The sequence below is a fragment of the Anguilla anguilla genome, chromosome 6, assembly GCF_013347855.1.
Source record: "Anguilla anguilla isolate fAngAng1 chromosome 6, fAngAng1.pri, whole genome shotgun sequence".
Classification (NCBI taxonomy): Eukaryota; Metazoa; Chordata; class Actinopteri; order Anguilliformes; family Anguillidae; genus Anguilla; species Anguilla anguilla.
Genome location: NC_049206.1, coordinates 52,827,805 through 52,853,046, shown reverse-complemented (window position 1 = coordinate 52,853,046; position 25,242 = coordinate 52,827,805). Strand labels below are relative to the sequence as shown.

Genomic DNA, 25,242 nt, shown 5'->3' with positions numbered 1-25,242 from the left:
TGATAGAGTGCATTGTGTCTGATGTGAACTCATGTGAGCCTTGTTAAGAGTTGAAATGACACTGAAGGCTTTACTGTGTAAAAAAACATTCAGTTCACTGGGACACAAACATCATTTCCTTTTGGATTTTTGGCTGTTTACTACCAAAAAAACTTGGTATTGATGATTTTTTGGTGTTTTGGAAGCTTTCAGCAGCGCTTTTAATGAAAAAAAAAGTAGGTTTACACAGCGTTCCACAGAAATGACGCCTTTGGTGGAATGCTGTTTCAGAGCCCATTCATCATCCAAACAAAGATATCTGCAGTTCTTTGATTGAGCTGCTTAGTCAGTGAGTCAGCCAGCCAATCAGCGGAGCGCACTACTGCTTCAGAGGATGCTTAGCTGCAGCCAAAAGGTATGACAAGGCAAAATCAAAGACATCGGCTCCCTTAAAGAGTCAATTCCCTTCATAAAAATGCATATCTAAAATGCAACACTACCAAAAAACACAGGCAAATTTGTACTTGGGAAAATTCATTTGTTTGTTCCAGGACTTGGAGGCCAGTGTGGCAGGATTATGTGAACTGTTCTGGGTGAGCAGGCCCATTTGTCTTGTTTCTTGCGTTTGGACCTCATTATTTTGAGGATATAATATTTTGCCTTGTTGCTCACCACGTGGCCTCTGGTGACTGGAAATGATTACAGTTCTAAGTACACTGGAATACTAAAGCAAGGCGTTCACTCTGGAGAGGATATTACCAGCGTTTTAAATGTAAGGTAGAATGTTGATGATTTTGCAGAAATTCATAAAGGTTACAATCAAACAAATGCATGGAAATACTTCTAATATTAAGTGCATGTTTATAAAGCATTGTGTAGCTTAATCAATCAATCATGATGCATAATCATTTATAATATTTTATATAATAATTTCTGTGTATTCACAGAAATAATTCTATGATCATCCTATGATGATAAATAGTCACAGTCAGAGTTGTTGTACAGTAACACCCTTGGAGTACACAGTAAAACAAATGGCAGCTGCAGCATGTTGTGAACATGAAACATACAAACATACACAATCTCACACGTGCACACGCACACACACGCAAACACACACACGCACAAGAAAAGAGTGGGCAGTGGCAAGCAGACAAGAGCAATGTCTTCAACAGCTGTGTTTTAAAATTGTGGAATAATGTGAAAATAGCTGCACCTTGTGTCGGTAATTAGACGGGGTGCTGAGTGGAAAAATAAATCAATAGTCCAGAGTCCACAATTTCACTAGAAAACTCACGAGACTGAGAAGGCATAGCTCTAACAAGAAATACAAACAAAAAAGAACTTCTGGTAAACACAACCTTCATGGACATTTAATGCCTTGTGATTTCAGCCATTTCACCCGCATCACCGTTACGATGCTTCAGAAGGCATTCATAATTCTTTACGCCATTTTACAGAGCCATTTTCTGGCTGTGTAATCGCACTGCAAGCGACCGCCCCGAAATAAAACAGCAAAGGTGTGCGTGTGGGAGATCCTGACAAGCGTGGTTAAGAACTGAGAGCAGATTCCGTTGTTCAGAGATCAGTAGGCTTGCAGTTTGGAGCCCGAGGACACCAGAATCCAAGAGGCGGCAACGCAGTGAAATAATATCCTTGTGCGGGAGATTTTTAATCTTTGAAATATTACATTCATAACAAAAAACTGCGCTGTGTGTTTTTAATTCAATATGAGCTTAATTATTCAAGCATTCCAGCACCAGCTCCGTCAATGAAATGGCTTTAAATGCTAATGAAAGCTTTATGTCCTAACACTAAAATGCCACTGCAGGGCTATAGGTTAATCACAGAGGAATTGCCAATCAGAGCCTCTGTTTTCAGTTGGACTATTAACAAGTACTTAACCTGTGGCACAAACACGGAAAAGGAAAAGCAATTTAATTTGAAAAGGGATCGCTCCCTTATTTCATCCTTGAGTTCCTGAAACCCGTACGCACCTGTTTTTACTGTAAGGCATGGCATAAGAGGGCAATTTATTTATATTTAAAACTCATCAGCAATGTCTTTATGAATATGCATTAAACTGAATGTGATTTTATTATTTCTCTCGACAAAGTACTTGACAGTGCAACCTAGGCTGCAGCTGGATTGTAGTTGTTGCGTTGGTGTATACGTGCACAAGAAGGGTGAATTTTCACCTCAGATGGTTATGGTATTTTGCTTTTAAAAGCCTTTAAGGTGCAAGATCACGGATATGTGATTAGAATGTTCTTAACTGAACATTCTAATGCTGATGTAACAATCACTACTGATAATTGAATGTGGTGGAGTTCTAGAGCACTGACTTAATAAAAAAACGTACCAAAAAACCTACTCTTCAAAGAGTTCAAATGACTGCCTTTTCTTCACTGCAACAAGTTGTTTGTTTGTGTGCAAGATGGGGCTGTGGGCCACAGTTGTGGAAACTGCTTGAGCAATCTCTTATCTTTTGAGGGTGTGTCCCTGAAGCCCATCCAGAATGTTCCACAGGCCACGATCAACAGCTGCAATTTAGCCTTTTTTATTGAAACTGTCCGACATGCATTTCTAATCAGAAGAGAAATTTCTCATTTTTGCCATACCCTACCTATGAATTCTGCAAGGAATGTTTGCGGCTTGATGAAATGGCACTGCACCATACCTGCAGATATTAATCCACAGAAATACCTGCCTGTCAGACATACATCTCTGGGAAACATAGCCCCATATCCATAAACCCCCCCATTAATTATGTCCTGAAAGATGTATGATATTTATATTCTTTAATTACTGAACTTATTAACAGCTGCTACCTATCTGCCCTTTCCTTGCTTCCAGGTAGCAGGTAATTAATGTGGCAAAAAGAGGGTTTTGAAATACGAGAGGCAAAATGTCACCAAAGACATGAAAGTAAATGAGAAAATTAAATGCATTGCAGGGAGAGGAAGGAGATGGGGGGGGGGGGGGAATAATGAAATAAATTCACAGCCATGCTATGTGCCCCAACCTCTGTCATCGCTTTGGAAATTACAGCAATTAATAAAGATGCTGCTTACATCCAGTGACCTCAGGACAAACCCCAGAGCCATTGAAATCTTATTGAAATCTTAAACACATCTCAGACCCCTAATAAATGCACTTGTGGGACAATGAGATTTTAATTTGATTTGTATTCAGACAATTGAAATGTCCGCGGTGGAAAATATTAAAAGGCAGCCATGGTTTTAATGTGAGTATTGTAATTATTTGTAATTATACAGGGCTGAATAAAGCTTAGTTGCTAATGGGGTGCCTTTTGTCTGTGCCCATAGCAACAATGTCAGTCTCCCAAAATCATTTCACCGCTAATTATTTTTGGATATCTTTGGGTGGTGGACATTGTCTTTTGACAACCAGGCATTCAATAGAACTTTTCATCTCTTAAAACCAAAACAAAAAAGACCTTTTTTTTACGATACCATTTCCATGTGAGGCGAAATTGATTGGTGCTGTTCATTAAGACCAAGCAATCGCAATATTGCACGGATGACGCATACACAGGGCCCAAAGCAGAAGTACAGGCCCTTGTGCTCTGGGCTAAGTGAAAGAATGTTTTAACATAATAAAAGACAACAAGAAAAGAAAATGATAAATGCGCATTTGATTAGTGTGGATATCTTTGCTGAGTGATTATTCATCATAAATGTCTGCGCGTATGCGGAGAAAATGTCTTAACTGCTTTCATTTTTATAGAATTGTCCTGTTCGCTCAAGACAGTGATTTATGTGGATCCGTTCTGATGTGAAGTATGCTAATTTCGATGATTTAATAGGAATTTATACAAGTGAACCCAAGCATAATAAAAATGGATAGTTTAGACAAATATATTTTAGGCACATTATAAATGCTTTATGTTAACATCAACAGTACTGGCACTGTGAAGAACAATGGCAGTACTGTTAACTGATCAATCCCTCTCCCACCCCATGACACAATGACATATTATTTTATATTCTTGAGTTATTGTGTCATGTGTTGGGGAGAGGGCTTTATCAGTTACCAAAAGGATAACAATCTTCACTGAGTACAAAGAACCACCGGGGCCTAATTTAATCCCAACAGCATTATAATCCGTTCATCTTGGAACTGTATACACATAATTCAAGCATACGGCAAGTGCTACATCTTATCAGTGTTTATAGTTGCATATAGGAGGAAGTGTCACGAACGTTGGGCGTATACTGCAACCGGCTCGGTGTTTGGGGAGTTTGGCTGTTATATTACACCTGTAATGCCTTCTCAGTCTTGGTGTGTATTGCCAATCGGTGAGAACCAGGAGTGAAGGCTTAAGGAAGCACACCACTCTAATTCCTTATCTCAGCACAAGTGCTGCACCTGCTGGGGGAGCAGAATCTCATTACATTCAATTATTCTGAGGAATGAACCTTCGACAACCATCAAAACTTGTGGGGTGGGTTATTCTCCAACAGAAAACCAAAAACACAGTAAAGCGGGGGTTTATATTGTTTCGGTTTTAGTGTATCTTTTCGATTGGTCCAGACAGTTTTTTTTGTGGAGATGAAGGATATTTTTGGTGCTTACAGAAGTTTATGATGATCTGTGGGCTTTACAGTGGCTGCTGTATGGGCACTCGCGAGTTTGTGGTTTAAGACGAGATACACTTCAAACAACTTCAAAAAAAACTACCTTGCTGCCTTGCCTGCTGTGAACTTTCATAGGGTCAACTCTCTTTCTCGCTCTCTCCCTCTCTCTCTCTCTCCAAATTTTATGGGCATCCCTTTCTCTGTCTCCTCAACAGCATAACAACCTTTTTATTCTTCAAAAATATTAAATATTTGGCGCAGTCCAGCAGGATTTAGACGGACGCCTCATTAATCACTTTATTAATGAACCATGAGGGAAGCTGAGGAAGCAACAACAGGCAAAACGCTCCGTCGTCCGCTCCTACGGTTTTATGTTTATGATGTAGCCGATTAATAAAGCATCTACTGTATGTATATCCTGCTGGAGTGTGCGTCAGATTTTTACATCTTTGATTTTGATCCCTCCCTGCACTGGCTTGCATTCAGCAGAATAGCACTGCTGTGTACAGAGTACTATCTATGGGCAATATATTCTTCAGTCACGGTCATACCCGACCTCTACTAAATTAATTCCGTATTTTAATCCATGGCTCCCTCTTAAGAAAAGAATAAGAATGATGTAGCAATGCCATGCCCCCTGCAAGTCACAGCCATTAAGTGGACACCAAAAAAGGTTAGGGGGTAGGGGGTCCTTCCTCCCAATCCCACCCCTCCACTCGGCTACATCGCAGCACGTCCGTTAGCTTCTCGGGGGAGCCAGGAATTCTTGTAATTGTGTCTGCCCACAGAACAGCCCCCTGTTCCTCCCAGCCCACTTTAATTCCTCACACTGTCCTGTCCCCCCCCCCCCACAGATTCCCTCGATTACCAGATCCGTGGACCATGACAAAATATTGGCTCTTCGGCAGCAGACTCAGTTCCTCTGGGATGCTTATTTTTCTTCGGTGGCGAAAATAGTATTAACTACATTAGAGGTAAGTGTTCCCATTTATAGAATCATTCATTTTTACCAGCGGTGGGCGGGGGAAGGGGAGGGGGGGGGGTCGTGGGGCTCAGACAGGCAGTGGGCGGGATAATGGATGGGCTTTTTTTATAATGTGCGGAACGGCCCCAACGTGTGAATTGATGGTCGCCGGGGAACAATGTTGGAGCCCCGCAAAGTTATTAATTCTGTTGGTTTTTGTTTTTTGTCCTTGAACAGTGTGTTTTCTGGGCGATGCGGGTACGGGCACAGCATGGCCACCAACGTCTTCCGTCGTGTTTTTCCTCTCCTTTCTTGTCCTGGAAGAAAAAAACAGAACGGGGGGGTGGTGGTTTTCATCTGTCCCAGACACACAATCCAAGTCAGGGCCGGCTATGATCACAATATATCGCCCTCGGGCTCTTAGAGTAGAGCTGCGGGCGGTGCTAAAAACATACTGTACTGTTGTTTGCGTTTCCATGGCGCCACATACCACTGCACTTTTCCTCACAGGAACCACAAAATGAAGACAGTTATTCTAAATGATATCAGCGGCAACAACAACGTCAATTCTGATTTAGCGGCTAATCTAATTTAATATGAAGGCAGCGGAGACAGGTGCTTCACTCACCTGTGCATTATGGTCGTTCGCTTCGGCAGAGAAGCAATCTATTATTCCGAGTCCGTTGAGATTAAAAGGCAGCCCTGCCTGCCTGTTATTTCATTGGCTCAGGGAGTTTCCCCTTCACGTGATTGGAGCACACACACACCCCCCCCCCCCACCCCCAGTTGGCCGTACTGCCAGCATGCATCAGTCACAGCTGGTCTTCCTCTGGGGATTGAGGGGTAGGGATTGCGGGATGGCCGTACCATTTCGAATCAATGCCTGGTTTGAAAGATCTGTTTGGTTACCATTTTGACGCACACATGAATGTTATTAACCCCCCTCCCATAAAGGAGAACATTCTCACGAAATCCTTTCAGATCACCAGTATGCATGAGTGTAATGTAGCCATTTTGGTTTTTTTTTAATGTTATGTGGAACGCCTCAATTTTGCGTTCATCAGCTGTGCCCCCTGGTTCCACTCTTCATGAATCTCAGGACTTTATATGAAAGGGAACAATGAAGGGGAGGGGAGGGGAGGGGAGGGGGGGAGGAGGGACGGGAGACATGTTTGTTGTGGCGCTTCAAAGCTGCTTCCTGACGGATTGGGTCTGGGATTAGAGCCGAGCAGTGGACTTCGCCTGCCGCATATCAAAAATCCTCCAGGAAGTAAATTGGGCCCACTTCCATCTACAGTTGTGTGGGAGCCCTACATGCACACCACAGGACTGATGGAAATTTGAGAAATTAGGCACTAAAATGCCCACCACCCACCAAGCTGCACCCCGGCCCTTTCATTGTGGTTGGCTGCAAGTGCAAGCAATTCCCCCCTGAGAGAGCAAAAGCCATTTTCTTTGCTTTTCGGATTGGAAGAAGTGACTGAGTTGCACTATAAATTGACTGTTATTTTTTTGTTCCCAATTTGTCAGGCAGATCAGAAGCGACCACCAGAACACACATGGATAGCACCCTAACACACACGACGCAAGCGTGTAGCTCTGGGGGGGGGGGGATCTGACGAATTGGGCTTTGTTCAGCAGAAAACGACTCTGGCAGGTTAACGCAAATGGCGGTAAACACTGGGGAAGAGTTTACTCCCCCAGCTGTGAGAGGGAAAGCAGGGGATCTAATTAATTGCTCTCAGTAATGCTAATTAGAACCTGCAGTTGTAATCTGCGGGAGCGATCTGCAAAGGACAGTGTAGCTCAGGCTCTCTGGATGGGAATGAGAGGCAAGGTGGATGTGAGTGGAGCTGGCCTTCCTCTGGGGCTTGATCGGGTGGGTGGCTGTGTAGTATAATGGGTTGGGAGCTGGTCTTGTAACCTAAAGGTCACAGGTTCGATTCCCCAGGTATGACAATGCCGTTGTACCCCTGAGCAAGGTACTTAACCTGCATTGCTTCAGTATATATCCAGCTGTATAAATGGATGCAATGTAAATGCTATGTAAAACGTTGTGTATGTCGCTCTGGATAAGAGTGTCTGCTAAATGCCTGTAATGTAATGTAATGGGTAGGGCGGCTGTATCACAAAGATCAGCTGAGAGCGCTGGCCAAATTCAATGGCAAAGTGAGAGTTTATTCCGTACTGTACTGTGTGCTACCCCCTGCTATTGCGCAGTACTGTAATGCAGTTCTAAAATATATTTTCACAGTGCTTATTTATTCATGTTTGTACAAATGATTTATTACTTGTTCACTAATGATGATAAATGAATCGAACTAGTAAACAGAACAAGCTGTCTTATCCAATCAGAAAATATCCCATTTGGAGGAACAGACATAAAATGTAACATTCTCTTTTGTTCTTTTTTTCTGCTTGTTTTTTGTTTTATTTGTTTTTTTAGATAATCCATGACCGAATATATTCACACATATCAAGAAACAAGCTGATGTGGAATTTGCTGCCTGGTGGACTCTATGTTTTGCCGCAGTTCTCCTCCGACCCTGCAGTGTTTCCATTTTATTACTCTACGCTGGGTGAGTAGAGCCAGGGCACGTGTGCATATAAAGTACTTGCTAATATCCTATAGTGCTCATACTTCCTTCTGCTTTTATCTTTTAATGCCTTAACTGGAAGTTGCCTGTGAAAAGAAGTGTATCAATTAGACGGCACAGAGCTGGAGCTGGTGCTGAAGAATGTTTCATTATACTAGATTCAACTTAAATGTGAGAATTGATCTCTGAATACGTAACTATTTCAGAGGCCAAAAATACTCAAAATGTAAATAGAAATATAGTTTCTGAAGTCTTTGTTAGGTTACATATCAGAAATATTGACTGTGTGTATGTCTGTGTGTGTGTGTGTGTGTGTGTGTGTGTGTGCGTGTGTGTGTGCGTGTGTGTGCATATATATATACAAAAGTTTAAAGTATGGAAGAAAGGCCATTTCTGCCTTGGAGGAAGTGAATCATTGAAACTGCCTTTTAAGCCATCATAAAACTCTCTTGATGTAGGTGTACAAGATTCCTAAATGCAAGATTCAACAAAGAAAAAGCTCTTACCTAGACTACACTTAAAACCTTGCTATTGTATGGGATACCTGATGTATGGTGGAAACATGGTTATATGAAGGCATATAAATCAGATGCTCATTCGTATCGTAATAGCACAGACAATGTGTGCTGCCTCCCGAAAATTTAAAGCCATCATCCATTATTCAGAATATAGAAAAATAAGCCCCATCCCCCTCCCCCCGAGTCCATGACCATGACGGGTCAGGAGAGACCGTGAGGCAGTTGCCGTCTTGAAAAATATGGCTGACCTCCGCTGACAAGGTACGCCGCGTCCACGGCATTAAACGCGACCGTATCTTCTCTCCTTCTGTTTGGTGCGCGATTAAGCTCTCTGCAATAAATGCGCTGTTGTCCCATAAGCAGGAGAATTTGAATGAAACAATAACTCAGACGGATGCTTGTCGTCCCCAGTGGAGCTGTGGAATAGGGGGAACAAGCTGCATGTTTTATGCCGCCATATTAAATCAACACCACGGGTCCTGAATGAATAACTTGTCTTGAATGTCATGAATGCCAATCAAACACAAAGTTTTATTAGTTTCACTTTCCACCATTTTGGTAGTGAGGAAGAGTTATCGCTGGTTTAAAAACTTCCTGTGACTTTTAAAAAAACCTGTCTTTTTGGATGTACTTATGTCATGCGTCATTGGTAATCTATTGCCATTGTTTCATTGACACATTAAACCTTTCTATGATGTGATTTTTAATATTTTTTTCATAATTCCCTGAGGGCTTTTTAATCTTACTCTTTGTGAATTTAATCGCCTGCTATAAAGCCATTTTAGAGAATTAAAAGTGCATCAATGAATGTGAATTGTTACAGCTAAATGCAATGTCTGCAAATTACTACAGGAGAGCTAAAAGATTTTTGTAGCTCCCCTGTAGTAAGCACTAATTTGTATTGCTTGAATGTTCTTGTTCACATGTGTTTTGGATATAATTAAAATAGTTTTGCAGAACATAATCTTAATTTAGATAAATGAGCTGTTGATATGCATGGCTTTAATTAGCAATATTAAATCTCACTTTGTCCTGCGAGACTACACTTGAAAGGCATCAAGGTATTTATTACTATATAATTTATACTATAAATTAGCAGTATAAATGTAATTTGGTGCATAATTCACCAATTCATTAAGCCTGCTGTGTGTTGCTTCATATCTTTATAATTTCTGCAATAAGTCCTTGATTTATTCTCTTGCAGCTGGTGTACTACCTGAATGGTATAATTTCTTGTATTTTACTTTTTTTTCCAGTGTACAGTTATTCTTAGTATATGTTTAAATGTAGGGCCCTACTCTTAGTGGTGGGGATTAGAACACTTTATGATAAAAAAAAAAAACTTAAAAAAAAAAGATGAGATTATGAAACATTATGTGACAAGTTGACCCTTGTGGCTAGATCTCCTTGCATCTCATTACTTTAAATTACTTTCAAGGTCACAGCAAGGACAAAGTTGTATTTCTACGCAGCTTGGAAATCGTACAGCCCTGCACTCTGGGGTTATTTTCAGTCAGCCTCCGATTGGCTACGGTCTGGGCTCTGTTACGGATGAGTCTAGAAAATGCTCCAGATTGCGACTATTGCTTGAGATGGTTATTACAGGCCGTACGCTTGGTTTTATTTAATTACCTCGGAACATTTTTTCTGGGAGGCGAGAGTGCCTTTTTCAATCTTAACGAGGTTCTGTGTGTGAACTCTGATGACGTTCCTCTGTCAGACACCTCTCTGACTGAACCCTGCTCCTATAGGACTGTTTATAGGAGTAATATGGGACTGAAACCCACTGCACTGCCTCACCCAACTCAGTGTGCTCAGGGCAATTTACTGGCAAATGTACAGGACAGACATCCAAGATGGCTTCTTGTCCACTGTGAGAGACCACGATGTACAATAATAACCGTCTCAGCCTTCTGCGGTTTTCTGTGTTCGGCTGTGCAGTTCTTGTACATTAAGACCAATGGATTCAGATATTCTGGAAAATGTGACTGTGAAGCGGAACAAACGAAAGTAAATCAAGTGAAGGTGGATCAATGCTTGAGAGTTCCTTGGAGGAACTGAAAATATTTTCCTTTTTTCCCTTTTCTGTTCTCCTTTTTTGAAACCTTCACAAATGTGTAGGAACATTGAAGCTTCAAATATTTTTCCTCTGTCTTTCAACATAAACCTTTTGCTTGTTCATATATTATTGTGTGATTCACCCACCTCAGATGTATCCTGATTATTTTATGTTCTGGTTTTCATTGTTTTGCAGTCCAATGATATTTTGTGAGTATTTGTGTTCAAAAAGGAAAGAGGAAACATCTAATGTGATCTGAAAATTATGAAACGGTTTAATGTATAATATGTTGTTTTACTTGAAGAACATCGAATATTGTCCTTCTAGGTTGACTCCATATTGTGAGTCCATGACTGCTTAAACTTTTCACATAGCATCTCCACAGTTAATAAACGTGTTAACGGAATTTTTTTTTAATTCCAAAATTTTGGCATTGGTTTTAGGAACTTGACCACCCCCTCCATTACAAGTAAGAAATAAAAAAATCTACACCGACGTGCACTTCCAAAAAGCTGAACGTTGGGGAACTGTGTTTCTTCAGCAACCGTCCGGAGAGTAGATCTTCTAATGGAAGAAGGGCGCGGCACACGGGAGAGGCAGAGGGCAGCGCCCGTGTCAGGGAGATTGATTGGAATGCTTTTAGCAGTCCATCTGCCCGGCCGGGCGTTATGGAGTTTATGGGTATTCATACGCCGCCGGCGCGTGTCTCACCGTGCCGTTCCAGGTAAAAGCCCGTCGCAGGAGTTCACCGCGGTCATCCAGGCTGTGACCCCGCTCCAGTACCAGCTGCAGCCCGTCGTCAAGCTGATCATCGCCGTTGCCAAATCCAAGTTCTGTGCGCAGGTACGGGCTCGGACTGCGTCGCCCAGACGGAGGGGGGGGGGGGGGGATGGGGGGGAGACGGCGCTTCGGTGCTGACGGCGCAACTTGGAAAGCCAGCGCGACGGAGGCCGTTACGGTGTTTCAGACCGAAATCTCGCCACGCGCAGAACTTCAAAGCTCAGAGAAGCAGGCTTGCACAGTTTTATCCGCAACATTTGAGTGAAGCTTGAAAGAAAAAAAATATGGACTGAAAATGTGTGAACTGAATGTGAAATCCAGGAAAGCACTGGTATAGGCAGCCAGTGCATGTACATATAGTATTTATAGTAATGCTGTCTATGAAATTCATATACTGTATATAATGCATTATAAACCTGTTTATTGTGGCAAGGGTCATTGTGTATTATAATGCCCATATTTAGTTATACTACATAATGAATACACACTTGAATATTTAGATGAGATGCACAGCATTTATTAAGCATTATAATCAGTATTATGTTACAGTATGATTACAAGCCACAATTAATATCCTTTTATTGCCTTAAGTAATGAGACATAAACGGGCATATTAAGAGCTGAATATAGAGTCCTGTGATCTGTCACGATTCACCCTTTGGTAGTTTTGCTGATAATGATTTCCATTAGGTTTTGATTAGAAATGGCTAAAGGACATATTCTCTTGAAGTGTTCACATTTGCAGCTGAAAGAAAGTCAATACGGTATTGATTTATCTAATAGAGGGCTACCTTGTCCCCCCCCCCCCCCCCCCCCCCCCCCAGATAATAGTGCTGTGGAATTGCGACAAGCCCTTACCGCCGAAGAGCAAGTGGCCCTCCACCTCAGTGCCTATCACAGTCATCGAGGGAGAAAGGAAGGTAAGGGCGCTCAGCCGTGCGTCGCCGGGATCAGCGCCCCGCGGTGCTCCCCCGCCTGAGGCGCCGGCCTGTTTCGCCCTCGCCGCTGTGCGTGGGTTAGGCGCAGCTGCGGTTGGTCTCTCACATCGGTGCGGAATTTCGCGGCCAAGGGTCGGGGATGGCGATGCAGGAACGGCAAAAGAACGTACCGGAAACGGCGACAAGGAGGAAAGGAAGATCCTGGTTAATCTAGCATTGGCCATTTGTGCAAATCACGAGAGTAGAGAGTAAAATGTTCAGTGTTAAATCAACTCCTACAAATGGCCCCTATTGGACTCTTGGTACTATTGTTAGAGTTGAATAATACTGGACTGCCTAGTATTTTAATCTCACCACCTCTGTCTATTAGTTATCAGGACTAGCATGCCATTGATCTGCCATTTATTATGTTTATTATGTTTTTGGAGTTATTTCATGCATCAGCAGCAATGTTTCATGTGTTATGTGTTTTTCAAGAACATAAATTCAGATTTTAAATGCACATTCATCTGTCTGTAGTCTACAGGCTATGAAAACATTCTGGAAAGAAACTTTTGAACTTTCTAGCATAATGTAGACAGCACTTTAAGATCAGTTGGCTTTTCTTGGTTTAATGGTGTTAAGCAGCAAACTATTTTAATATATATTTAATGGGATATTGATGGGCCATTACCCCAGTCCAATGTTTTAACTCATAATGCCAAGAAGAGAGCAGAATTGTTTACAAGGCCTATTGGAGAAATTTGGCAGGGCATCAAACTCACAACCTTCTGGCCTGACACTCTAACCACAAGTCAGCAAAGTGGTGTAGGTAAATGGAGGTATTCAATTCTTATTTTAATATTTACTGGATGATTTACAAAACAGAGGATGAGTAGATTCAATGTCTATTAGGGCTGTGTTCAAACTATCGATATGGCAAGGTATCGTAACTTTACATATCCAAGTATCGGTACGGTGATCGCCATATCAACATGCTTATTGTTTTTCAAAATAAATTTCTGTGAAATGAGTACATCAAGGCTCTACCTATAACTGATTATTTCAATGCTTTAAAAGTGTCTTGCATGTTTTTTGTGCAATATACTTATTCCAAATGCAAGTCTTTTTTCCTTTTTCTGGCTTCACGTACCATTTGCTATGCTTGCCAGCAACACTGTTCAGAAGCGAGTCCCCATGTGCACTTGAAGAGAAGGGCTCTCAAGAGCCATAATGGCTGATTTCTTCAGAAGTTCTCCGTTTGGGGACGTTCAATTAATTTTTAGCTGGTAGCGCAGCTTGAGCTCGGAGCTCGGGAATCCCAATCGGGGCTGTGTGGTTTCTGTGCGTCTGGCCGTTGCACAAAACGCAGCGCTTCCCACGTAGCGCACTAGCGACGCCAGTGCATCCACTCAACTCAGCAGCAAGTTTTTTTCTCTCCAAAATTCCTCGGGCCTATTTCCTACTTGTTTTCCTGTGTTTCCATGTAACGGTGCACTTGTGGACGTATAACGACGTGCTTCCACAATCGCATTAAATGTCTTTTTAAAAAAGAAATCTCAGGTCTTTTTACTGTTTGCTCGGAGTTTACTTGCGCAACAAGACAGCTGCTTAAGTGTACTTGTTTTGTTTTTTTTACTCGCATCGTTCCAGAACCATAAAAAAAACCTGCCACATGGAAACTGAGTAGTCAAAGGGTCCAATCAAACTAAATCCAAGGGCTTTCTGAAGAAACAGAGAGGGGAAACCTTTGCATATCTTGGCATTGTTTGCCTGTTCTTGCTTCAGGGAGAGCAGTGAGGTGGTGTGCCTGGCCCCCTGTGAGATTGCTTTCCCAGTATCTGAGGAATTAAAAGAGGTTTCTGCTAAAGGGCTTAACATAATTTTTGAACTATCATATTACTGCTTTTTTTCCACAGGCTGGGGAAAGTGCAGAAGTTAGAGCACTGGACTCTTGAAGTTCTTGTCAGCAAGAGTATTCGCTTTAGAGAGTATTCTTTGCGTTTCTGGTTTCCACGCACTGCGAGATACAGTAGATGCAGAAGCTCTTAAAAAAAGTACAAAAGAGTGTAACTAAATTGGTTCCTGGTGTGAAATGTACGAGGAAAGACTCACTGTGTGATAATTAATCTCTCCGGGCTTAGCAAAGAGAGATGAAGGGGAGGATTTGATTGAGGTCTGTCTGTTTATTAAAGATATTAAAGAGAACAATGAAAGATTTTTCAGGTGGGATTCTGGCAGTAGAACAAGGGAGCACATGAGCTGTGGTTAAATTCCGCATGGTTATCAGGAAGCCTTTTCACAAAGAGAGTTGTCAGTGTATGGAACTGCTTGCCAGACCATGTTGTTATGGCAGAGACCCTGAGGGTTGGTGCAGTGCTGGATACTCGGTGGTCTCTGGGCAAATGGTGAGGGCTGAGTTGCCTTTTCTCGTCAGTAAAAATTGAACTGTTCTAATAAACTGGAGTCTACATGAATCGTAGGATTGGCAACGCTTTACAGTACATCGCTAAGGATACAGCGGTCTGATAAATGCATAAATATTTTATCTTTTCTATATGTCACTATTATTGTTTTTTGACCTCATACCAACCCATAGTGAAAATACATTATTCTCTGCGCTTGTACGTGCATTTTTAATTCTTTTGGAGTTTTTTATGCCAATATTTTTGCTGCCTCATTTAAAGGAGGAAGCAACATTAATTCAATTAATGCAGCCTGCAGTCTTAACACACATTCGGGTTAAGGGAGAAATACCATAGTCATAAAAGTGCCCGCGACGAGAAAAAAAAAAAAAAAAGTATCTTATTCTCATTTCCATGGAAAAACAAAGACGCGGTGGAAACACTGATCAGCCCGGCCAGAGGTTAGCGGCAGCGTTCGATTAAATTCTGAGCTATAACATCATCGATTTTCCTCGCGCTTCCCCTCCTGAGGCACGAGCGGTAACACATCTAACAATCGGGGGGGGGGGGGGGGGGGGGCTCATTTTACTCCGGCGTTTGAAGGCTAATTAAGTTGACCCTCAGCTCACGCTACGGATCGCTCCGGTTATTCGCCCGACAGTGAGGCCGTTTCTCGCACCTTTGTTCCGGCCGTCCGGCTTCCCGCCCCAAGCACCCGTCGGTTTCTAATTGAGGGGTCCGCTGTCCACTGGCGACCCACGGCCTATCGATGGGAACTGATGAACCCAACGATAACCATATAAATGTACCTCATTTTATGTTTTTGAAATCCGTTTTTCACCGATTTCTGTGTCAAATTCATCCTTTTAATGCCGGACCATGTTCAGTAGCCAGATTTTTTCTTGTGGTTTTTTAAACACCCACTGTGGTGTCTTACAAGATTTACTTGCGTTTGTGCTTGTCTGTAATTTCTGACCTCGAGGTTATTACACTGAGTTCTGAGAATTAGTGTGCGCCTTGGAGTCACAGTTAAGCCGCTGTATTGTGGTTCGGTATACGCTATAACATCCAATGTGTCTATTTTATGGGTTTCCTCAAGGAGAAAAAAGGACAGCTTTTATAGCAGCGAGCGCAGAGGATGTCAGAGTCCTACTGCGGTGTTTCCTGAACGTGTTGTCTCAACAGGGGCGAGGCAGGGGGCAGGGGACAGGGGTAAGGGTGCACGGGGTGCACAGATGCACCTTATACAGTACATGAGATTTTACAGTAATTTGGTCTTCAGAGAAGTGGGTGGAATGCATGTGCGATCTCTCAGCGTTTCTGGGTGCACGCTCACAGGTGTGTGTGGGTGTTGCTTCAGTCGGGGTTGGGAAGGGGCAGACACTCTCATTAACACCTTTCTGTCTCTTCCCTCCTCCATATATTATCGCCAGTGGAGAGATTAGCAAAGAATAAGCATATCAAGGCATGCTGTCCTGTGGTGCACAAAGTCATCTCATATTGAAACAGTAAAAAGAAATAACAATAATATTCATAACAAAGCATTGATTGATCAATGACTTCCTTTATTGATTAATCGGTTCACTGATAACCCTTTGTGTAGAACTTGAAATTGTAAATGTGCGCAGATCGCCTGTTGATAAACCCACAGGACATTTTTCTATGTGGTTCTTGGTGTCTGCCCAGAGAGTTATTTACAGGAAAAAGAGTTGCTTTTCTTCCAAAAGGATTATGAATTACTCCACTCACTTTAATGAAAAGCTATGGCTGGCAGACAGGCAAGGGGCTTGAGTTCGGGATTTATAGCATGCAATTCAAAATGCTGAAGCAAGCAAGTACGCCTGATACAAAATAGAAACATTTGAAATAAATTCACCTTCTTAAATATTATTCTTGTGCCATAGATGCACTTACAAGCAAGAAAGATACTTTTTGTGAAACTTTTGTTTCACAAAACAGATTAGAACCACCTCCATGTGCATATAGGACACCTTCTCTTATATTTGAATAAATTATTTATGTCAGTTTAAAAATCAATGTGTTTACATAAATTAGCATAGTCCATTGCAGGCTTTCATTTTTTACTGTTTCAATGGCCACATCCCAAAAAGAATGAATTAGGGTCACTGTAAGGGTTATTGCTTGTGTCTGCCTTTTCCAAAACTAATTATCAGTTTCAGCTCCTGATTTAGAGTTGTCAGTTCAACCTTGAAAATTGATTTAATCAATTTGCATTTGACCCCAATTGATATATACGGTATTTGTCAAAAAGGCTATTTTCGATGGTTCTTAAAAGGTTCATTCCACTTTAATCTTCAGCACCGCCCCCACATCTTCTACCTGCTGGTACATTTTTACATTTTTCCACTGATTTGGTGTGCAATAAAAAAATTTTTTAAAAGATTTTTATTTACTTCACATTTCATTATTTTCAATAAAAAATGAATAAGTTGTGTTGTGTTGTTGTCAAGGTCAAGTTGAATCTTTTGTTCTACAGATTAAGGGTCACAGAGAAATGGTTTATGTGTTTATTTGCAAAACAAAGCAAATGATGGGGTATTTTCATAGACACCTGTGCAACAGGAGCAGGACAGGAAGGGAGCAGTCAAATTTATGGTTTACCTGTGACTGTACTGTGTCTGGTCTATCATACATTATTTATGTGGGCCGAAGAGGCCACAAGCACAGAATTCCCTCTGGAATGATTCTGTCTTCCAGCCAAGCTGAGATTGAAGTTAGCAGGAGGATCCATAGGGATAAAGGCTACAGGCAGTATATGACTGTACACAGGCAGTTTTTTTTGTAGGGGCAAGACACCCCACTTGCTGTTCGAATTTTATTTAGCACAAATTAAACCCAATAGTTTGGTATCTTTTTATCAGCTTGCAGATGGCTTGTCACAATAAGATATGTAAACACAGAAAGATACGAAAACTCAAGGTTTTTTTTATGCTTACTTCGCACTGTAAAAAAATAATTTGAGTTTTACTTCAGTTAATTGTAGCTAAAATGTCAAATTAATTTTATTGTTTTCCAGCCATTGTTTTTACTTTGCTTTGGTGGTACCTTTGACCACTACCCAAAGAATAATTGAAAGAGGTTGCATTATGTTGGCGCTTTTTGGAAAATGTATGCATCATGCTCTGTAATTGTTTTGGAATCGTATGAATCCTTGGTAATCGGGACTTGCTTTCAAACTGTTGAGTTTCCCAGCACCAGACGAGACCGAGCAGCAAGCAGGCTGGGTCAGAGAAGCGTGATGACATGGAGGCTGTGAAATGTGCTTCCCTTAATGAACATTGCTGTGTGATTAAATATTAGCATGGATGAAGAAATGCTCACGCCGGGCCTTCACATTGTTTTTAACAGCTCCTGAGAAACTGCTCTGCTGTGAAAAAGGCATATATTTCCCCTCAATTACCAGCATGAGAGAGAGCGGAGGAGATAGGAGGAGTGAGAAGTGGAGAGTGGCAGTATTTTTGCAATATGAAAAGCCGAAGCAATTAGCAGAGTTTTCCTCGGAGCCGTTGCAAGGTCTTGCATTGATAGCATCGTTTCCAGCAGTGCGCGTGACGTCACTGTCCCCCTTTAAAAAAACTTGCCGCGCCTCTCAGTCAGGCAGAAGGCCGCTCTGTTGATTGACAGGTGTCTGGGAGTGAGGGGGCTGCTGGGATTGACGGATTGGAAGGGGGCCAGTGTGTTATTTTCACCTGGGGGGGGGGGGGGGGGGGGGGGGTGAATGGGGGAGAGGGCAGAGTGGGGGTAGTAAGACATGGAAAGTGGCCTAAGAGATCAGAAGCCTGTGGCCCTGCGTCACACCAGGACCATTTATAGGAACTCAGCCAGGATGATGGGTGCTGTCACAGCGCCAGGGGGGGAGGGGCGCAAAGATCTGGGGATAAAAAGAGATGTGCCGAGTGAAGGACAAACCTTCCCAGAAGAGACGCACGCGTCTGAGGTCCGCCACGCAATCTGAAGGGAGGCCCGGGGTGGATCAAAAGGGGGGGGACGCGCTCCGTATCAACAGTAGCAGCAGGCCTTTAATAAGCTTTATCTCGCGTGCCAAGTTAGCGCTGCTAGCTGACACAGTCCTGCACAACCCTGGTGTGGTGAGCGCGCTGGCTGGCGTGGGTGGTCTTAGCCATTGTGAGAGCCGCGTTTCCGCCATTAGAGTTAGCAGGAGCAACACAGCGGGCCGGATATTACACAAAAGCTCACAAATGACCTTAGATATTAAATGTCATTAAGATTACATTTCATTAAGTCATTGTACTAATAATATGTTATTTTTTATACAGTTAAATGCAGAAGTATTAGTATTTTTGATGTTTTGACTCCAGCACATTGGATTTGAAATAAAACAATAAATATGAGGATAAAGTGCAGACTGTCAGCATTTATTGAGGGTATTTACATCCATATTGGGTGATCCATCTAGGGATTAGAGCCTTTTTTATACAGTTTTTCTTTTCCTCTTTTTAATGTACTACTTTTTTTTTTTTTTAATCCACACGCAATATTTTTAGTTTGGATGAAGCTAAAAGATTCAAATATTTTGCCGTCTTATCTTCGTCAGCGAAATGGAGTTGTTTACACGAAACCCTGTTGAAACCCCTGTATTATATTAGAAATATCTAGAAATGGTTATAAGAAATTTTCTTTTGTCTGTTTTGAAAGTATTTTGACCATTCAGTCAATAACTGTGTGGTTTAATGTGTGTGTGTATACCTGCACATGTGTGTAAAAAAAAAAAAAGCCACTAAAAGAGTCCCTCATGTGTGAGCTTCTATATCAGAAAAACACTTCATCTCCAATTATGACCCATTGTGTTGCTAATGGTTCATGAGTCAGGTCCGGCCATTACTCACAAGCCCGGAAAATTGTTGATTTCGGTGTCTAATAAGTGCTCGGAAAACAAAGGCTCTTTTCTGCTCTGAACGCACTTTCCTGACATTGTTCCACGTGACACTTCTCAAGATATCCTCGGTCTAATCAAGCTCCCTCTGCCAGTAAGTGTTTTCTGAAAAGAAACATTAAAGAAGCTCTCGTCTGCCTGGAGTCGCCGAGTGCTTCCTCCCCGCTGTTCCGCCTCTGTCTGCATTGTCCTGCCGTGACACGTTGGGCAGGGGATATTTAAGGCGATGGGAAATAAAGCGAGCGCTGAAAAGGCCCCATTAGGCCGCGCCGACGCAAGTCGATAGCGCTCCGGCGTCACTTCGCCGCCGATGACGGCCTCTCCGTCGATAGCCGGCCACGCCCACCCAGCTCTTCTCCGCGGGCGGACCGGCGGCGGCTAATCTCCAAGTCAACAGGTTCCTGTCGATAACTTCCTTGAATTGATGAAATTTTTTTTTCTTTTTTTTTTTTTTTTTTTGTTCAGGCAAGAGAAAGAGAGGAGAAAAGAAGAGAGAGAGAGAGAGAGAGAGACCCAGTAAAAGAGATCCAGCGCATTAACCCCCTTAGCATTGTGTCGAGTTCGTCGCGTTATTGCAAAGCTTTCAATTACGCCACAAGGCCTGTCAGCCTCCTGGAAGGAATGTTGAATGGGTTCTCTGATAGAGAATGCTGACTGTTATGTGTTCAGGCCTATGTGGTGGTTCAGGGATTATAGAACATAAAAAAAAAAACCTTCACAGAAATGCTGATGTTCAGCTAACAAAAGTGTCTTTTTAAAAGCTGGATCAGTTCACCCCCCAGAAAACACTATGACTGGGGAGAAACACGTTTCATAATAGATGGATGGCAGTGCTATTCTTATGATTCTTTTTAATTATTATTTTACACCACTGCAACATCAAGAAAATTTGTCTTGCTAAAAATAAAGGGAATTTACTTTTATGCGAAGGACTTGAAAAGCAGACAGCAAGCTGGAATTTACCAGACTTAAAATAATGATTGCCAACTAAAGATTCCTGTTCTTGGATCATCATGTAACACTGCTACCGTCACCTAGGTTACAACATGTACACAGTAAAATTTCCGGTGTTAAATCAACTCATACAGAGTATATATGGTACGATGTCCCTATTGGACTCATAGGTTTAAAACTGGACACTTTACTATGTACCAACACCCTGACGTTTGCCTCAAGAAACACAAGAAGAGCATAAGAAACGAATCCTTTGTTCTGACACTTCATTCCTGACTTCATCTTAGTCTATAAAATTTTATATTTTGCATCAAAAGGATTTTCTTTCAGCGTGACCAGCTTATCCATTTGATCATCCAATGAAGGGCTTCTGTTGGACTCCATATTGTCTTTATGAGTGGTATTTCTGATAGCGTTATAGTTTTAAAAGCACAAACATGAAAAGTCTGGTGAAAAAGACACATTTGTGAGTGTTTTTTTATTTTATTTGAATAAAACCCCTGACAAGGCGCGCATTCCAGACGTACGTGACCGGAATATTAGAATACAAAGAACAGAGGAACGCATTTCACAGACGAGCAGCAAGACAGGGGGAAAGAAACACATTCATCTTTGAAATAGGGAGTTGAAAAGGTTAGAGTTATGCTCAGGGTGTCTTAATAAGATAATAAAATCTATTGCTATCCAGATTTATTCACTGAACACACTTCTCAGAAGGGAAGAGGTGCAGCGGGGCCAAACCTTTTCAAAACTAACTGGAACTGCGCTGTGTGCATTACACATTTGTGTGCAATGACATCATCAATCAATGTCATTTTAATAAACGCTAAAGGCATTCATTTGAATTGTTGCTTTTGCAATTGATTGGATGACAGCCATCTCTGACGTTTTGTATGTGGGGCATATATGAATAGGCCAATCAACCCCATTTGAACTTAAATTTTTTTTTTTTTAATGAAATGACAGTTAGTCACATGACCTAAATATCTTTCCTTTCAGACAATGAGTGGACGCTTTTTCCCCCACGATGTTATCCTCACAGATGCCGTTCTGAGTCTGGATGAAGACTCCGTATTGTCAACCAATGAGGTACGGTTTCATTGCTACTGTAATTCCACCAGCCCAATCAACCAATTGCGGTTAATTCTGAATGCTTGACTTTCAGATACATTCCAGCAAATCTATTAAAATATAGTCCTTATTTCATAAGTGTATCAAGTCACAGTCAAATAACACCTTTTCTCATTGGCATTTCTGGACTTCCCTCTTTCCACTTTTTCTGGTGAATGGTTCATTTACTAGTACACATAACATGCTATATTTTCTTGTTCTGTGTGAATTGTCTTCTCGATTCGTTGATATTTACAAACTGCAGAGTAAGCAAGCTCCTGGAGCTCTTTTTAACTGCTCCCACCAACTTAATTCAATCACACATTTGTGTTTTTCACCAAATGTGTGATAGCACAGCATCTCTGTCGAAGGTTTGGACTATATTATGTGTCCTCAACTCTTATTTCAAATTACATGTGAGTGATAGTTTTTTTTTTTCTTCACAAACATTTTAGCAAATGATCTGCTAAATTAGTTTGGCAAAAAAACAAAAGAAAACAAACAAAAAAAAAAACTTACATTATAACCCAAATGACAAATGTTGATTGAGTTTAGTCCAAAGTTTTTACAATGTCTCAACAGGATACCTCAGGTTTTCCACGAACAAAATGCATTTCATTCAGTCTCTCCTGACATGTTATTGAAAAGAAAACATTGGACTGACAAGCCTTTGAGGAGGATGCGGTGTGACTGGTTCACACACACACACACACACACACACACACACACACACACACACACTGTACTTTTCATGCAAAGGCCTTGATCAGCATGAACGTTAGTCTCTAAACCCAGAGAAATAAGGGCGTGGTGCTGACTTGGCAGATGTCAGGTGGAGTCTTTCCTTCGTTGGGTCTCTGCTGAACCTGTGCATTTGGAAGCTGTCCTGTGTTTCTTTGGCATTTCTAATACTGATCCACAATTGGGCAAGCAGGCCTGTTTCTGACTGCGCAAGAACTAAATCTATGTGCATCTCTCAACCCCATCGGTCCAAACAACATACGGAAGTACTAATATGTACTTAGTACTTCGTACAAAGCAGTACTAAGACACAAACCCATGCCATTTTTGTGTCACTCCTAATGATTACTGATTAATCCTGACAATAAAAAAAAAAATTATTTGCTGTTAATTCCGAAATCCAAGGCAGTTAATTCTGCCGGACATAACATTTCAAATGCATGCGTTCTCTTAACGTGGCCCCCGAGTGCGTCTTATCTTGCTATGAAATGCAAATTCTTAGACTATGGTGGCAATTCAAAAAAAAAATAATAAAAAACGTGCACTCACCACCTGGCATTGCAATGAAGACTAATGAAGGCCCGAGTTGTCTCAGGCAATCAGGAGGCTGGAGAAAGCCATTAACTCCAGCGCACGAACCTACGGATGGTCATCAGAATGTCACAGTGTGCAGCCGCGGCGTGATTAAGGTTCAGTGTTGTAAAAAGAAAAAATCACGAACTACTTGAGCGGTTTCTTTCGCTGACAGTCGTGAAATAAAAACTAAATGAACTGAATTAAAGATGAAATTTAAGAGGAGGGATTACATTTTCTTTTTTTTTAATCAAAAGTTTCAAACAAGTTTGGTCTTTTCGGTATTGGACATTGTGAGGCTATGTGTCTGTTTGGAAACACATGGTAGGAGTTGTATCCAGATGTTGAATGTTCTGCCTTTAATCAGACTTATTACATTGTTTATTGTTTTCTCACATAAAGGCAATGGGCCAATTTTATCCCTAATGCATAATGGCAGGGCAAAAATGTCATCATCTTTTGGACACGTATTTGCTTTGTGTAATGAAATCAACCTCAAGTCGCCATTTCAATGCATGTTTCATAATGAATGGTATGGCAATGAATGATCTTAAATTTATCTCTTCAGGGATTTTTTTTGCTTCTCAGTATCAGATTTTACCACACAGGATTGCCATGTAGTTATGTTCATTGGATGTTAGGCCATATTGTAAGTTTATTCCATTACAGTGTGTCTAAAAACACAATTAGTAAAAATACTGCATGTACATAGACAGGAAATACATGCTCAAATAGTGATTATTAGTATAATAACATAAAACCTGAACACCTAAATTTATTCATGCCTAATTAAGATACAAACTAATAATATGCCAGTATAAAGCCTGAATTACATGCATTGTTTCCACATATCTTGTTTCCTGGACAGCGGGTACTATTGCAGCTGATTCACAATGCCGTCATCATGAACTTCTACGTGCTGATATTAAAAATGTGAATGCCACATTGATTAACAAAGCAATTTAAAATAATTATTTTATAATTATAATTATAATTTTGAAACTATTTTCATTTAGTGGTCTATGAGAGTTTAAAAACTGTGAAGGTACTGGCACAGTTGAGAAGTTGCCCTGTTCCTATCCTATGTGATGGTGAGTTTGCCCAGTCATATCCACCGATTTTTTTGTCATCTTGTCATCGTATCAAAAATTTGTAAGGGAAGAGGAAGCGCAAATTGTACATGCTTCTCCTCTCATTCCAAAGTCTCACAAAATGACTTCATCGCAAGGATTTCATACGTAAAGTAGAAATCTGTTATGTATTGCAAACCCCCTTAAGATAGACACCTGTAATGTATAATTCAGGCTCATGCTATTTTAGTAATTGCGGTGAGTCCATTTTCACCTTTGCCCAGCAGAGGGTCCGCTTATCGTTTATGGCTGCACTAGATTACAGGACTTGTGTTGCAAAGGTTTTCTAGGGCTATTTAAGAGGCAACACAGACAGCTGTTGGAAAAATACAATTACAATTTTTAATCCAAAAACAGTCTCTGCAAATCCCCTATCTGCTTAATAATCTGTCTTGGCAATTGCCCTTTAAACACTATAAGTATTTTCATTGAAAAGAACGAGAAAGTCCAAGAATTCAGTCCTTTTAAAAGGACTTTTCGTGTAGCTGCAACCGTGTGTGGAACAGTGATTGAGTAGAATTTCTAATTGCAGTGTTTCGACTCATTAATCGCATCATTGTTTTGAAGACAGGAGTGAATGTCAGATGTAGATTTATGTAAACTAGTCGGGCAGGAGCTTCGTCTTCAGACGGGAGAAAAACGCTCCTCATTTAACCGCTGAACCTGTAGAGGGAAGACTCGGGATCTCAGCTGAGTAAGTTGTTGGCATTATCAAAAACCAACAACTCCTTAAATGACAACTAGTAAATATATCAAGACACTAAATTAATTTGTTTGTTTTGCCTCTCATTCATTTAAAAAAAAATTGAAGGATAAAATTCAAGGATGAAAGCAACTGCTTATGCAGTACGTATACTACGTTAGTGCTTTCGCCCGTTTTGGGAAATCTACTTGTGAATGTAGTGTGAATGAAGTGACAGGTAATGACTGGAAATCTATTCCAGAAGAAAAGAAATGACAGGTAATGACAGGTAATTACAGGAAATCCATTTCAGAACA

The 25,242-nt window shown here is 41.3% G+C and overlaps 1 protein-coding gene across 1 annotated transcript in view; it reads left to right on the top strand.

The window, feature by feature from the left end:
- Window positions 1–25,242, top strand: part of LOC118230580 (exostosin-1) — a 177,641-nt gene that overhangs the window by 143,242 nt on the left and 9,157 nt on the right. Inside the window, exons 5-9 of the mRNA XM_035423707.1 lie at window positions 5,435–5,554; window positions 7,991–8,123; window positions 11,443–11,561; window positions 12,323–12,418; window positions 21,689–21,778. Of these exons, the coding sequence (XP_035279598.1) occupies window positions 5,435–5,554; window positions 7,991–8,123; window positions 11,443–11,561; window positions 12,323–12,418; window positions 21,689–21,778 (558 nt within the window). The remainder of the gene's footprint in view (window positions 1–5,434; window positions 5,555–7,990; window positions 8,124–11,442; window positions 11,562–12,322; window positions 12,419–21,688; window positions 21,779–25,242) is intronic.